At 42.9% G+C, this 15,594-nt stretch overlaps 3 protein-coding genes across 4 annotated transcripts in view; all 3 read left to right on the top strand.

Annotated features, from left to right (window-relative positions):
* PCP4L1 (Purkinje cell protein 4 like 1) overlaps positions 1-15,594 on the top strand; it is a 374,963-nt gene that overhangs the window by 122,942 nt on the left and 236,427 nt on the right. The gene's annotated exons all lie outside the window — the stretch shown is intronic.
* On the top strand, positions 129-8,777 carry EIF3F (eukaryotic translation initiation factor 3 subunit F). The gene is made up of 8 exons (XM_075607799.1): positions 129-319; positions 1,324-1,394; positions 1,859-1,938; positions 2,973-3,110; positions 3,498-3,589; positions 4,270-4,406; positions 5,606-5,719; positions 7,795-8,777. The coding sequence occupies exons 1-8, from the start codon at positions 166-168 to the stop codon at positions 7,870-7,872; spliced, it is 864 nt and encodes a 287-aa protein (XP_075463914.1). The 5' UTR covers positions 129-165; the 3' UTR covers positions 7,873-8,777.
* LOC142499967 (high affinity immunoglobulin gamma Fc receptor I-like) overlaps positions 15,454-15,594 on the top strand; it is a 19,444-nt gene continuing 19,303 nt past the window's right edge. The window contains 1 exon segment of the mRNA XM_075610024.1: positions 15,454-15,594. This exon segment is cut by the window's right edge and continues 175 nt beyond it. Coding sequence (XP_075466139.1) covers positions 15,454-15,594 — 141 coding nt within the window.

The following is a 15,594-nucleotide window of genomic DNA, read 5'->3' as shown; positions in this document are numbered from 1 at the left end:
CACCCAATTGGAGGAGAGCATGTTGTCTAGTCATCCCTCCCCTTCACAGCTCGGCAGCTAGCCGCCGTCTGGTCCAATCAGAAGCTAAGCAGGCGGTGACGCGCATTAGACCCGACCTATCCGCGTTCCCTCCCAGTTTCCCCTCTCCTCCCTTCTCCCGGTAACATGGCGGCGCCAGGCTCTGCTTCCTCGGCTGCGGGGGTTCCGGCCTCGCTGCACGGGCACGTGGTGAAGCTGCACCCGGTGGTCTTGGCCTCAATCGTTGACAGTTACGAGCGGCGGAATGAGGGCGCGGCGCGGGTTATCGGGACCCTGCTGGGTAAGCAGCGCTGTATAGGGAGGCCGTGGGCCTGCAGCGAAATCTGGGAGCCGGTCGGGCCCGGTGTGAGGGTCTGGCCCCGGTGTGAGGGCCCCTGGGAGCCGGCCTGCCCCCCCGTATAAGGGCCTCTGGAGCCGACCTGCCCCAGTGTGAGGGCCCCCGGGAGCCTGCCTGCCCCCGGGAGCCTGCCTGCCCCCGGGAGCCGGCCTTCCCCCGGGAGCTGACCTGCCCCTGGTGTGTGGGCCCCAGGAGTCGGTCTGCCCCCGGTGTGAGGGCCCCAGGAGCCGGTCTGCCCCCGGTGTGAGGGCCCCATGAGCCGGCCTGCCCCCGGTGTGAGGGCCCCATGAGCCGGCCTGCCCCCGGTGTGAGGGGCCCATGAGCCGGCCTGCCCCCGGTGTGAGGGCCCCATGAGCCTTCCTGCCCCCGGTGTGAGGGCCCCATGAGCCGGCCTGCCCCCGGTGTGAGGGCCCCATGTCTCGTGCATATGCTGCTGTTACAGCTGCTCTGTTATTGGACCTGGGTAAAGTATTTCTCAAGTATATTGAAATATTTCCAGCTTCACATATCGCTGGCTCTATCTCCGCATAATCCCACTTCTTCCCCAACGCTAATGCCTTCAGTTAATAAGCGGCTATAAGAAATACACCAACCTTCTTATCCCCTGTACCCTATGTTCCCACTTACCTTTCCTTTATAGATTGTAAGCTCCTTGGGCCAGGGCCCTCCTTACCTATTGTGACAGTGTATGTCATTTTATTGTTTTTGCCCACCTACCCTATTGTACTGCACTATGGAATGTGTTGGTGCGTTATAAATGATCTATACAATGCTTCTGTTTTAATGCAATCCTGAGGGGCTGGATGTGCATCGGTATTGCGTTGAGGCCTCTCACTTCCTGCCCGTTATGTAGATGAGTTAAAGAGATGAAGTTGCCGGTCCCTGCTGTCCCTATTTTTTTAATTAACTTTTGGCAGTGTCTCAATTAGCTGTGTTTGCTGTTGCAGGTACGGTAGACAAGCACTGTGTGGATGTTACCAACTGCTTCTCTGTCCCGCACAATGAGTCTGAGGATGAGGTATGTATCTATCATGTTCAATGTAATAGTAATGTACACAGAGCATTCAAGCCCTTTTAGGAAAGGCGTTTCCATATTTACAGTCATGCAATTCCTCAAACAGTTTTAAGAAGAGTATATTTTTGTTCTTAAGTAGTGCAGACCGTGTACGCATTGATATACATATAATTCTACAAACACTGCAAGCTCTGCAGGTCAGGAACTTACTATCTAAGTAACTTGCCCAAAGTCACTAGTTACCAACACTGGGATTTGAACTGTGTTCACCGAGGTAGTGACACATTACCTCCTGGTTACTCCTTCGGCTCTTAGATTATGGTCCTAACTAGAATTTTGTAGAACTAGAATTTTGTAGTTTAACACCCATTGCCACCAGGGTGCAAAATCGGTTTGACAGAGGCTCACTGGGCCTGTAAGATCTAGGTGTAACTCCACTAACATACGATACATTGTCTGCTCTCTAGGTGGCTGTCGATATGGAGTTTGCCAAGAACATGTACGAACTTCACAAGAAGGTTACCTCAAGCGAGCAGATCTTGGGATGGTAAGATGACCTCTCTGTAATAGTCACATTCTTTAAACCGCTCCTGGGCTCATAAAATCCGTTTGAGAACACCCTTCTAAACTAGCTACGTGGCCTAGAAAATTAAAGCCTAGAAAAACAGTGTCTTCTCTTTGTAAGTTATGGCTGCATATAATTCTTTCAAATTTCAGGACATTACCTTGGTTTCCTGCAGAAATAAAGTGTATATACTGTATAACCAATAATCAATAACCCCGATTGTGTGTGTGTGTGTGTGTGTGTGTGTGTGTGTGTGTATGTATCTATCTATCTCACATTTCCACACCTACCCACACCATTTATATTAACTCCCACTCCACACACCCCTTTTGTAAAGGACTGTATACACTGTGGGCTCTCCATTCATTTATATTCACACATATACACACACACACACACACACTTACATCACTTACTTTCAGGAACCATTTAACACCTCTAGCCATAAATCTCATCCACCTCGGGGGAAGGACAAGCACAGATAACATTCCAAGAGACACTGTTTTTAAGTATACCCTTTGCTTGCTTCATTCATTGTGACATTGGCGGAAGAAGAGATCAGTGTATGTCGAAAGTTCAGAAAAAACGAGGGGTACAATGGTTTGTACACCAAAAGAAATTCACTTAAATGCACACTTATGTCGAAAGCTCGCACAAATAAAAGCATTTCGTTAGCCACAGAACGGTATCTATTTATTTTTTGTTTATTGAAGCTCGGCTAACGGTACTGAGATAGAGATATATATTCTCAATAACCCCCTATAGAAGTGAGTCATTGTAAGATGGTAAATATGTATGGCGTTATGGAACCGTGCATGTGTTTAAAATAGCATTAGAATTACAGTAAAAATTTTGATTAGATTTTTTTTAATATAACACGATACCTAGTTTGTCGAACAGAAGTTAAGAAAGTACTTGTGCTTATGAATTGGTTTACTTTACTTTACATGTAGCACAGCGTTGTATACTGTCCAGACCTGTGAACTGTCGTGGTTTTTTTAAAAACATTTTTAAAGGTATGCCACGGGACATGACATCACAGAGCACTCAGTCCTGATCCACGAGTATTACAGCCGCGAAGCTAACAACCCCATCCATCTGACAGTGGATACCAGTCTACAGGGCGGACGCATGAACATCAAAGCATACATCTGGTGAGATGCAAGGACTATGCTTTATGACCTTTTATATTTAAACTAGACCAGCTTCTCAAGACATCACACATCTGAATACATTGACCTCAATAAGAATTATGTATAAATTTATAGCTTTTAAAATTGTAATGGTATTTAATGGTTTAAGCCAGGCGTGGGCAACTCCAGTCATAAAGGGCCACCAAACAGGTCAGGTTTTAAGGCTATCCATGCTTCCGCGACTGAGCCACCTGTGCTGAAGCAGGGATAGCCTTAAAACCTGACCTGTTTGTTGGTGGCCCTTGAGGACTGGAGTTGCGCACCCCTGGCTTAAGCTGATGTATTGTTTCCTGTACCTGTTTTTGGTGCTACCTGTCATTTTATTGCATTTCATATTCTCCTCTTCAGCACGCCAATGGGTGTTCCTGGTAAAACTATGGGGGTGATGTTCACACCACTTACCGTGCAGTACATTTATTACGACCCTGAGCGTATAGGAGGTAAGGTGCTATATCTGACTACCTATATCTTGTGTTAGACACTGAACGTGTGTGAGCAAATGATGTGCCCGTGTGCTGCATTGCGAATATAGCTGGAACTGTGCAGCCTTTTTATTAAAATGTGCCGGTTTCTTACACATTGAATCCTCTATAGCCGGGGGCTCAACTCCCAGTTCTCAAGCCCTCCCAACATGTCAGGTTTTCAAGATTTCCCAGCTTCAGCACATGTTGGCTCAATGAGAGACTCAGACTGAGCCACCTGTGCTGATGCAGGGATATCCTGAGAACCTGACCAGTTCGGAGGGCTTGAGAACTGGTAGTTGAGCCCCCCTGCTCTATAGCAGTGTGACTATAATATGTCCATTTTGCGACAATATATAACTTGCTGTTCTCAGATGTAATATTGGTAAATATTGATTGATTTAGTGTCTGCCATATTGCTGCCACTCCTGAATAATTTGCCTCATGAAAGTAGCTTTGAACCTGGTATGTGAAGATCATGACATAGCACCTCCATGTGAACATTAAATGCTATGCAGAGGTACTCATTACCCTTTTAGGGCAGCACATTATTGTCCTGATCTAGCTGTGCAACGAGGCATTCCTAGGACTAGAGTGTTCTCATGTTCTGTTGGTCCATGCATGATCTCGCCCTCAATGCTTCTGCCTTTTCCCTGCAGTTGACCTCATCACAAAGACCTGCTTCAATACCAATCGCACCATCAGTCTGACCAGTGACCTACAGCTGGTGGGATCATCTGCTACCCGCTTGCAAGATTCTCTGAGCACAGTGCTTCAGTATGCAGAGGATGTCCTGGTAAGAACAGTGTATCAATGCAACGTATTATTTATTTATAATATGTTTTACCAGGAAATAATACGTTGTTAACTCTAGTTTTCAAGTATGTCCCGAGCACAGAGTTGTGGTGACAAATGCACGGTTACATTAAATGAACAGAAGTTACATATTTAATTTACAGACATTTCATGGGCAGTTGGAGAATAAGATTATGGGTGTATATGTAACCGTTACAGACCAGGTTAAAATGTGAGAGCTGAAGTCTTGACATTACTTAAACTGGAGGTGGTTTTGTGAGTCTCTGGCAGGCTGTTCCAGTTTTACAATGTATAAGGGAGGGTAAGTGGAAACACAGGGTACAGGGGGGAGAGCAGGTCGGTGTGTTTCGGATTGTAACCGAGCAGCTGTAACAGCAGCAAACGGCTGACTCTGGGGCGACGCTGAAGAGGTTCTGAATGAATTCCAAACATATGGACCAAGGATTAAGTCCGAGGTTCTCAACTTTCCCGGATGGGCCACTTTAGTGTTAATAACTGTTAGGAGGGCGTACCGTAGTTTTTGTTAAGCAATGTATCGCTAATCTGCCGATACGATTTTATTTAAAAATACTAGATTTGATTTTAAGCCTGCAGGCTTTAAAACTTAATTACTCCGCTGATCTAAAAGACACAAAGGGGATATTTATTGAGGTAAAAGTGTAGCGATTCTGGGGCAAAACAATTGCACCATGTGTATCAAAGGGGGAAAAAAATCCTATTCATATCAATGGTATTTTTTGTTTGATATGGGGTATATTTTTTGCCCCTGATACACATGCCTCACTGACTGCAGGAGACGGCTGGTTTTAAAGTGAATTTTGAAGCCCTCCTGGGATGGCTGAGTCTCCAGGGAACACAGTGTGCGAGTTACTGTATTAAACGGATACACTGCAACCTCTTTATAATCCGTCGTCTAAGGATATTGTTGGTTTGATCCCCCACTTTCGATGCTCCCGTCCACCGTGTTCATTCCTTTCCACCATAGCCCTACAGGCATCTATTTGTATTTTATTATTTAAAATTTGCAGATTCTGTCAAAAATACTTTTGATTAAGACTACTTACAAATGGCAATTTTTTTTTTTTTTTAATCACATTAGATACATTTACAGAGCGCTTTAGTTGTTTAATTAATTTTTCTGGTGTTTTTCTTACATCGGTTCCTCTTATCCTCCGCCAGTCTGGCAAGGTAACTGCTGATAACACAGTGGGGCGGTTCCTGATGGACCTAGTGAACAAAGTACCCAAGATTGACCCAGAGAACTTTGAGGCAATGCTCAACAGCAACATCAATGTAAGTTTCCCTGTGTGGGTTATGTTCTGGTATTGCGGCTCAGTGAGTGAAGACACTGACTCTGGCACTGAGTTTGAAGCAGGGGAACCTTGCCTTGTGACCTTGGTTCAACAAAAAATGTAACTCGACGCTCAACCTAATAGTCTGTGTGTCTGTGTGTCTGTGTGTCTGTGTGTCTGTGTGTCTCAGAAGTTAACACATGGTTAACATAAGAACCCAGATACCTGCACTCAGAGTATACTGTAATACAATTTCAAATAGACTACAATTGCCTGGGATATCAATTGTCCCACTAGTGGAGTCATTAAACCCTTTTCCAATGGCACACTAGAGTGAGTATTATCTCACACAACCAAGAAAAATAATGAAGTTTTATTAATATTCAACAGCGACGAAGTTTAAAAAAATATATATACATAGCACAATAATGTTACAATCCCCTAGGGGGCGACTCGTAGTGTTACAAAACTCGCTGGGATAAATGGTTGCTAGGTTGATAATTCAGTGCTTAACCACAAGCAGTAGCAGCAATATTGGCTCAATTCACATTGCCATTACTTGCAATTATGAAGTCTGTTAAATACACCATTTAAGGCTCCCATCCAGATGCTAATTAGCTACTTTAGTCCACAAATGAGTTAGTATCACAATATATTTCCTGTCCGACTGCAATCTTGAAGCACTGAATTAATACACCTTAAAATCCTGCATATGCAAAGTTTTAGTCAAACAGGTTTTAAAGGGTGTATATGTAGCTTAAGCTCTGTTGGTAAAATACTGTGCAAATAACCAATTAGTCTCCTAAGACACTGTAAGCATACAGCACATTGCAGCGCGTGAGGGAGTAACAGTCTATGCACCAGACTGTTAGACAATAACTTGTCTCCAGCCGTATTATTACTCATATACACTCACGGCTCTCAAGTTAGAGCATTTGATCTACATATACACCCTTTAAAATCCTGCATATGTAAGTATATCATTACATTGCTTCAAGATTGTAGTCTGACTGGCAAATATGATACTGCATTGACATTAGTTTCTCTTGTGAAACTATACATCTGATCTCCTAGCAATTGGTGTTTTGACTTTGAAACAAATGTGCTAAGACTTCCTATCTGCAGCTGCTATCGTGCACATTACTAATTGCGCGGTTGCATGACATCAAATGCTCTAACTTGAGAGCCGTGAGTGTATATGAGTAATAATATGGCTGGAGACAAGTTATTGTCTAACAGTCTGGTGCATAGACTGTTACTCCCTCACGCGCTGCAATGTGCTGTATGCTTACAGTGTCTTATGAGACTAATTGGTTATTTGCACAGTATTTTACCAACAGAGCTTAAGCTACATATACACCCTTTAAAACCTGTTTGACTAAAACTTTGCATATGCAGGATTTTAAGGTGTATTCATTCAGTGCTTCCAGATTGCAGTCTGACTGGCAATATATTATGATACTAACTCATTTGTGGACTAAAGTAGCTAATTAGCATCTGGGTGTGAGCCTTAAGTACACCTTTTTGAAGTCCAGAGATTTAACAGACTTCATAATTGCAAGTAATGGCAATGTGAATTGAGCCAATATTGCTGCTACTGCTTGTGGTTAAGCACTGAATTGCCAACCTAGCCCCATAGGGGATTTTAACATTATTGTGCTATGTATATATATTTTGAAACTTCGTTGCTGTTGAATATTAATAAAACTTTTTTTGTCTTGGTTATGTGAGATAATACTCACTCGTGTGACCTTGGGCAAGTTATTTTATCTCTCTGTGCCTCAGGCACCAAAAAACATAGATTGTAAGCTCCACGGTGCAACGACTGTGTCTGTAAAGTGCTGCGTAAAACTAGTAGCGCTATACAAGAACAAAGAATTCTTATTCTGCACCAACGCTGCCATTGAACACTGAGCAAGTTTTTTATCTGGGGGTAGAACCTCACATGCTACACGTGTCTGTATATGATGGTACCCAGGTGTTGTGTGCAGGATCTATAATACATGGCAGGATTAGGATTATTATACAAATTGGGAATCTCTCGTGCCCTAAAAATAAATATCTCTTCCTCCTCAGGATCTGCTGATGGTCACGTACTTGTCCAACTTGACCCAGGCACAGATAGCACTGAATGAGAAGCTTCTCAACCTGTGATGGAGTCGGGACTCCACAGCCTGTGTGCTCGAATACAGCCGATCCATCACCACCATGGGCTGTTCTACGCCAACTCACCCCCAAGATTACATAAAAGCCCCTTCTCGGATACAACCTTTTCCCAGTGCAGTGGGTTGAAAGTGCAGTCCTGATGCAGCATGGTGTTGCCGAATATGTGATAGGTTTCAAGTTTAGGTCTTCAGCCTAAATTAGAAAAGTTATTAAAACATATTTAAATTATAAAAGAACTCTTAGTGGTAACAAAAAGAAGGCGCTGCGTATCTGAACTTTTGCTTTATTGCAACTCCAATGTATTTTGCTTAGTGAGGACTGCATCTTTGTAACCTGAAAGTGTGAGCGGGACCTGCTGTCACTTGCCCCTGGAGAAGTTATCGGCAATAAAGAGTTACATTTCCATTAAATTATCTGCATATGAAGTGTGGTGTTATAGGATGTGAATGCATTCTTTCGGTAGCTTACTGCGTCTAAAGCCCAGTCCTCATTTCTCTTTCCAAAATATACCCCCCCTGGTTCTGTATACATCCTGGGGAAATTGCCATGGGTTTGTTGTGTAGCAGTATGTTCAGGAGATGCACGGCTCAGAGTCCTGACTGGCAGCTAATGAGGGGAATGGCATTTCATAGCGATAACCGGCAGCCAGTAATTGGATGTCGACGTTTTAAAGCTCTCTGAACTGGGAGGGTGTAAAGCCGCGGCCCCTATCTGGCGGTATTCACAGCAGTGGCAGTTGCCCAGAGATCGGACGTAATGTCCCATATCGCGGTTTCATGACACCGAGCCTAAGAGTCCAGTGGCACAGACAGCTAAATTGTATTACATTCCCAGTTAACTAAATATCACATTTAAATTGAATGTTCAATCTTAATAAAATACCAACCAATTTACATGAGTTCTGATGTGTTTTTTGGGATGTTTATTTTGCCTTCATACAGTGTATAGCTGCCCAAACCAGTCAGTGGTTTTTGAGAGTTTAATTTTTAGTGATTTGCATCTATCTGCATGTTTATATTGTTACATGAGCACATTTTGCAATTCTTAATAAAAAATGAGCATTGTGTTTCCAAAGAGCTGAGAGTGTCAAAGCAATGAGGATTTACACCATGAGCATTATTCTGTTCTTTAGGGCCTGCATCCAATGGGAGAAACGTTTTTTTGCACGCAGGCACTTATTTACAAGTAGGGAGAAATGACATCTAGAATAAGTCGCATGTAGATATACTTTGTGAATGATTTAACGCAGCAGTCCAGCTTGCTTTTGTATTTTTACCTTACATGGTCTCTCGTAGCTGATTCGGGAACCCCCTTAGTCTCTGTATCCCATGTAACTGGGTTTTTTTCCCAGCGGGAGAAACTTGCATGGTGTACTCAGCACTGGCCCTGCTGCCATTGTCTCCAGCAGCCAATATATGGATGCGCTTATAGTGGCGGAGACGAGGTGTCGTGTCAAACCAAGTGCATTGTAAGAGCGACGGCTTGGTCGCGATCGCTGGAAGTCATCTCAATTTTATTTTTCCAGCAACCGCAGTCTGATGTCACCGTCACTATAAGTGCAGCCTAAGGCTGCAACGACATCGGATTTGTCGTTCCGTTTTTAAATTGGTGACCCTGGTGCTTGTTTGTAGGGGGGGTGGGGGGGAGACCCTAAAAAAAACAAACCTACAGGCTTATTGCGTGGGGGACCTGCTTTAACTTCTGCTCAGAAGAACCATTCCCTGTATTCTCTACTTCAAATGTGAGATTTAATTAAACTTTCTATATTCAATGTAGATTTGAAGCCATTCCGTGTTGGACGGGTCAGCAGCGCACTGCGACGCTGTATGTCTAAGGCCCTGCTGCCTCAGACAGCGCGCACGTACTGCAAACAGGCGGCGCGTGAAAGTCACTGCACCGTAACCTGCGGTCTGCAGCTGACTTTTGCGCGGGGGGCGTGGCCAAGATGTGGGGTTGGAGGAGGAAACGTGTGTTCACAAACTCTCGCACCCCTCTCCTTCAACCGAGGAGAAACCGGGGGCAGGAGGGGGAGGCGGCGCCATGCAGGAGCCTCGCGTGCCCACAAGCTGGCCCCTTCACAGCTCTCCCGGGGGGGATCGGGGGCTGTGGGACACCTCCCTGCGCCACCCACTGAACCACCAATGCAACGCCAGCCTTTCCCCGTGCGCGCCAGTCTCTCCCCAGCTTCCCCCCCCTCCCCGCACGCTCAATCCGCCCAGAGCGGGCAAGTATGGGGCCAGCCACGTACCCGCCAACCCCGCTCCCCCCCCCCCCCCCCTGCGCTTACCTCCCACCTGGGCAGCAGCCACAAGCATCGGAGGCAGAGGGGGGGGGAGCCCAAACAACCAACGACTGACCCCGCTCCCACCTCCCTGCCCGAGCGGGAAGCAGCTGCGGGGATCGGGGAAGGGGGGGACCCGGGCAGCAAAAAGGGAAAATAAATGAGGGAGGTGGAGAGGGGCTGTAAGAAACACACACAATATATATATATATATATATATATATATATATATATATATACACATCCGACATCCAAACACACACGTCCATACGCACACACACACTTCCCCGCCCCCCACGAAGCTCTGACAGCTCCAGACCCGGCGCTGATTGGCTCACCAGCGCACCACGTGACGCGTCACCGTTCGGGATCTCAATTCTCTTGCATCCCCTGGCGGCTGACGCGTCACAGCGCGTAGTGAGCCGTGCAGCAAGGGGGGACTGGGACCGGCTCGGGAGGATACCAGGTGATGGTGAGTAATGCGGCAGCGCGCGCCGCCGGACGCAGCGGGACCAAAGCCTATGTCGTAGGTCCCAGCGGCACTCAAGGGTTAAGAAGAAATGGTTCAGCTAGTGCAAATGTTTCCTGATGCAGAGGCCAAAATAACATGATATATGGATCCTAATTGTACTCTTGGGATGCTTGGTGCTAAAGTTGGGTGGGGGTGTTGAGGAAGTGTGTGGGGCATCAAAAATAAGGAAGTGAAACTGGTGTTAGACTTTCTACTTCTAGCTCATGAAGTTAAGGATTCTGTAGCTACGGGCGGCAGTCACCATGTTAGTGCTGGCGCTGGCGGTGTTACTCTGTAAGTACTGGGGGGTTACACGCTTTCTTTGAACATTTTACCTATGATACTAACAGTACCTCAGTATGATACTGACAGTACCTCAGTATGATACTGACAGTACCTCAGTATGATACTGACAGTACCTCAGTATGATACTGACAGTACCTCAGTATGATACTGACAGTACCTCAGTATGATACTGACAGTACCTCCGTATGATACTGACAGTACCTCAGTACCCAGTGTGCTCCAGTCCTTTTGCATCTTACTTCTTACAGACGCCGTTGTCATTGAAGAAATTATAATTTGGTTAAACCAGTTGAGGTTATAGACCCGAAGCTTCCGCAGAACTTTGTTTGTTTAAGAAGCAAGTAGGGATCTTATTAATATTCAGGTTTTTAATTTTTTTTGTAAATTATTTTTTATTTAGATTTTGAAAAAAAACCCATAGGGAAAGGGATACAGAAGAGAAAAGGGAGGGAGTGAGTACCACCACTTTAACACCTGGATCCAAAAAATACAGAATTACATAACAGTAACTGCGCCGATAATCTTAACTTTACAGATTACACAGAAAAATATCCAGTTTTTTAATCCTAATTGGAAACTAAAAAGTGTTAATAAGATTGGATTCTTCTTAGAGGAAACCAGAGCCGTATTTAGTTCTAGCGACGTCTAAGAATAAACAGACGAGTGTTTGAGACGGCAACATATAGACTTTTACAGTGAGTGGGAAAACAAGTCGCCATTTAATGAGGCCGTCCGTCCCCTGGCTAAAGTGACCAGGGTAATAGTGATGTTTCATGGGGCACATGTAGGTCGCTGGAACTCTGCTTTTTTAACAAATGCAAGTATAAGTTTATTTCAATCCTTTTTGATACCTTTAGTATTTTAATGTTTCGAAAGTTACCGCATTCTTTAGCGGTTTTAATTCTCTTTTACAATCTTTACTTAATGTCTCTGTGATAGGAGTGTGTGTAACCGTGTATCTGCGGGCACATTGTTAATCTGCGTATTGCTGCGGGCGGGTTTTAGTAAAGCGATTCTCATGAGTTTGCTGCGGAACAGCTTAAAGTGACTGCAGAGACGTGTAATCACAGCACATTGCACAGGGGGAAATACACAGTACTATATTTTAAAATATATATTTATGAGGGTAACAAATTTACTTTAAGGGAGATTGAACCTTTCTAAGGGAGCAGGATACATTGCTAACATGATTATATTTTTTTTCCCCCCTTAGTGTCTGGGCGCCGGGCAATGCATTGCCGGGTTGTTACAATGTATAAGTAATGTATGGTGGTTTCTGAAGATAGGCTTGAAATCCTCCTAAATATTGATTATGATATATTCAGCATGTACCTAGTTAATTTAGTACGGTATGAAGTTAGAATTGATATTGGAAAATGATTAGCTGCCTCTACATAAAGATAAGAAGTTAAATCAGTCTGAAGACAGCCAGGTGTAGAAATGATTGTCTACTGAGTTGCAAGAGTTTGAGTTCAAAGGTTAATTAAATAGTTAGTAAGACAATACAATAGAGTGAGAACAGGATTAACTATAGTACTATAGTATTTAGTGACAGAAAAAAGAGGTTCTTCTAGATCAAAGTGGATATTGCTACATGAAGGAATATTGGTTTTAAGCATTGATGATTGACTAAGAATATTTTGAGCTGACAGTAAGAGAAATAGGTGAGTGCTATGTTAAGACTGCTTGAAGAGAAATGTATAAAGATTGCATTTAAGTTTATGGAATTCAGAATCCTTTACCACCCAAGCAAAGAACAGAGCTACGATTCTCGACTCTATAGGTACATTCTATACGTGTGAATGATGAAACCAAATGCACTGAGGATGTGAAAGATGCTTGCTATTGCCTCTATTTAAATTGAGGAAAGAACAGTGCCGTGGACTATTTGATATATATTGAAAGGTGGGACATTCATTTGCACCCATTTAATGAGGAAACTCTTCATTTGGTGAACCAGCAATAGTAATTGTTAGTTTCAGACTTAACCCCTTCAGTGTCAGAGTGCAGCCGTGTTCCTGAAAGTCTTCATAAAATTCCCAAAGGCTGCCTACAATAAATATGCTGAAAAGAACATAGGATGTTACGTCATTCTTCGGGGTCACCACACTTATGTAGTGCACTATTTGCTGGATCAGTGTATATTTAAATGCCATCATAGGCACTGCAAACATATTAGAGCCAGACTGCACATGAATTACTATTTGTTCGTCTATTTTAAAATCTGTTGGTTAATTTGATTTATTTTTAAAAAAGAAACCAGTATATTTTAATCCCTCAACTGCTGGGAGCTAATGATTTAAAGTCTGAGGTCAACCCCCAAAATATGATTTGTGTAACGGAGTATTCTGGATGTCAGCGCTGGGAGGGTCTGTAATGCGTGGTTATAAATTCCTGTGTGCAGAAAACGTATTCTATGTAATCGCACCTTTCTCTGCTCTGTTTTGCAGCAGCACTGAAGGAAAGCGCCGGTGAGTATATATTTCTCACAGCAATTTATTCATGAGGCTACTTATATTTTTACAGTAAAGAAAAATTATTATGTATAGATAGATATATGTAGGGTTATCTGTACCATGTTAGCCGAGCTTAATAATCAAAAATGAACACACGATACCGTTCTGTGGTTAACGAGATCTTTTATTTGTGCGAGCTTTCGAGATACACTGATCTCTTCTTCTGGCGATGGTACATTGGATAAAGCACAAAAGGGTTTTTACTTTAAAACAGTGCATCCTGGAATGTGATCTGTGAATATATATATATATATATATATATATGAGAAGAAAGAGAAAGCGCGCGCACCATAGCATAAAAAATACATTTAATGAGGGGAACAAGGGAAGGGGGGGGGGGGCTCACTCACAAGGATAGATAAAAATCAGGCAATGCGTGAATATAATATCACCCCCACATGTAGAGCCCACGTAAGGGTCCTCTCTGGGTGTATATAGCAGCCTGCTCGTACCAGAAGAACACTGGAGTGTGTATTGTTTGTCTGACATATTGTATTAGTCATTTATATTTCACTATTCTGGCAATTAGACAAAAACACATTCACATCTTGTACTTTAATATTTTCATTATCTTAAATCACTCACATTTAATATACACCAATTACTATTTATTATATGTAGATTATTTATGTAGAATTATTTGGCGCTACTATTTTTGCTTTGATAGATTATTTATTTATTTATTTATATATATATATATATATATATATATATATATATATATATATATATATATATATATATATATATATAATTATATATACATATATACAATGTTTGACAAACCTATACATTTGCACGCCCCAGGCGAGTGGATTTAACATCGTGGCGAGCTCCTATTGGCCCAAGCAGCACACGTTTGGTACTAGGTGGCGAGTAGATTTTTTTGGTGATTTGTCGACCACTGTATATATATATTTGTTTTATTGTTGAAGCAGAGATACATTACCGGTTGTGATATATTTTAATAAAGCAATATGAGTCTCTCACAATGACTAGGCTGCCTGACTTATATAAGAATTATACATCCTAAATATATAATAGTGTTGGCATTAGCTGGAGTGCGCGGGTCGGAATAAATGATAATAAAATCCTGTTAGTGACGGAGTAAATCTCTCGGGGAGTATTTTCACTTCTGGGGGATCTGCCACATTGTATAAGGATAGAATGATACGTATTGTCTCAATTCACTCTTATCCCCCAAATCTCATTCCGATAGAATAGATAAGTTACAATGACAGCCGCCTGCAGCGGGATTCCTGCGCTGATTGTGGGTAACTGATTAAATGAGAACCTATTTCACTAGACATTAGTTAGCGGGCATGTCCCGATGTGTCGCCCCGTCCCTCAATGTGCATATCAAGCGCCAAAAATGATTGTAGTCAAATATTTTGGCGCACAGAAATGTGATGCGCATGACACACAGGTGTAAATGGCATGTGATGGGGAGCAGGCCCCAAAAAGTTGAACCTGCCTCAGAATAAATAGTCTGTATTAGCGCAGAATGGCGTTTCTTTGGTCAAAACTGTATTTTACTCAGTACGGAGGTTTCATTATATAAGTAACAAAATGTATTCTTTTCACAGAATGGCTATTATAAATAGTATTACACGGATAATTTGTATTTACTAATACTAAGAAATAAAAATATATACATTTTTATTTATTTTAATGATATAAATCAGGTATTAAATGTGACGCAATGCGTCAAACTTAATTTCAAACAACAATTATTTGCCGTTCAGATAAAGTCACATAACTTCATACATATGAGGGAAATGGTATAAAGGTTTATATTACACACATGATCTTGGCTGTACATAGAACCCCGGGGCCCTAATACTGACAGGAATCTGTGCAAAGTCGCACGGAGAATACACCAGTAGGTTACTGGTAGGTTTGGAGATTGCAGCAGATTTTTGCATGTGTTTGTGTCCTGATCATACAAGTGAGCGATGTATGGTGTCGTAACTACGGGGAGTAACTGCAACAACTTGTGCTTTCTAGGAGCTGAAGTTAAACCTGAGGTGTCGTTCACGCCGTCTTGGAGAAAGATATTCACAAAGGAAACTGTAACTCTAACATGCAACGTGGCA

The sequence above is a fragment of the Ascaphus truei genome, chromosome 7 (assembly GCF_040206685.1).
Source record: "Ascaphus truei isolate aAscTru1 chromosome 7, aAscTru1.hap1, whole genome shotgun sequence".
Classification (NCBI taxonomy): domain Eukaryota; kingdom Metazoa; phylum Chordata; class Amphibia; order Anura; family Ascaphidae; genus Ascaphus; species Ascaphus truei.
This window is presented reverse-complemented; position numbering and strand designations above follow the sequence as displayed.

What these genes read in the sequence shown, in the direction of transcription:
- EIF3F (XM_075607799.1), top strand. Translation starts at nt 166, where the DNA reads ATGGCGGCGCCAGGCTCTGCTTCCTCGGCTGCGGGGGTTCCGGCCTCG. An exon ending in GGTTATCGGGACCCTGCTGG is followed by an intron (nt 320 to 1,323) that starts GTAAGCAGCGCT and finishes TTGCTGTTGCAG; the next exon opens with GTACGGTAGACAAGCACTGT. An exon ending in AGTATGCAGAGGATGTCCTG is followed by an intron (nt 4,407 to 5,605) that starts GTAAGAACAGTG and finishes ATCCTCCGCCAG; the next exon opens with TCTGGCAAGGTAACTGCTGA.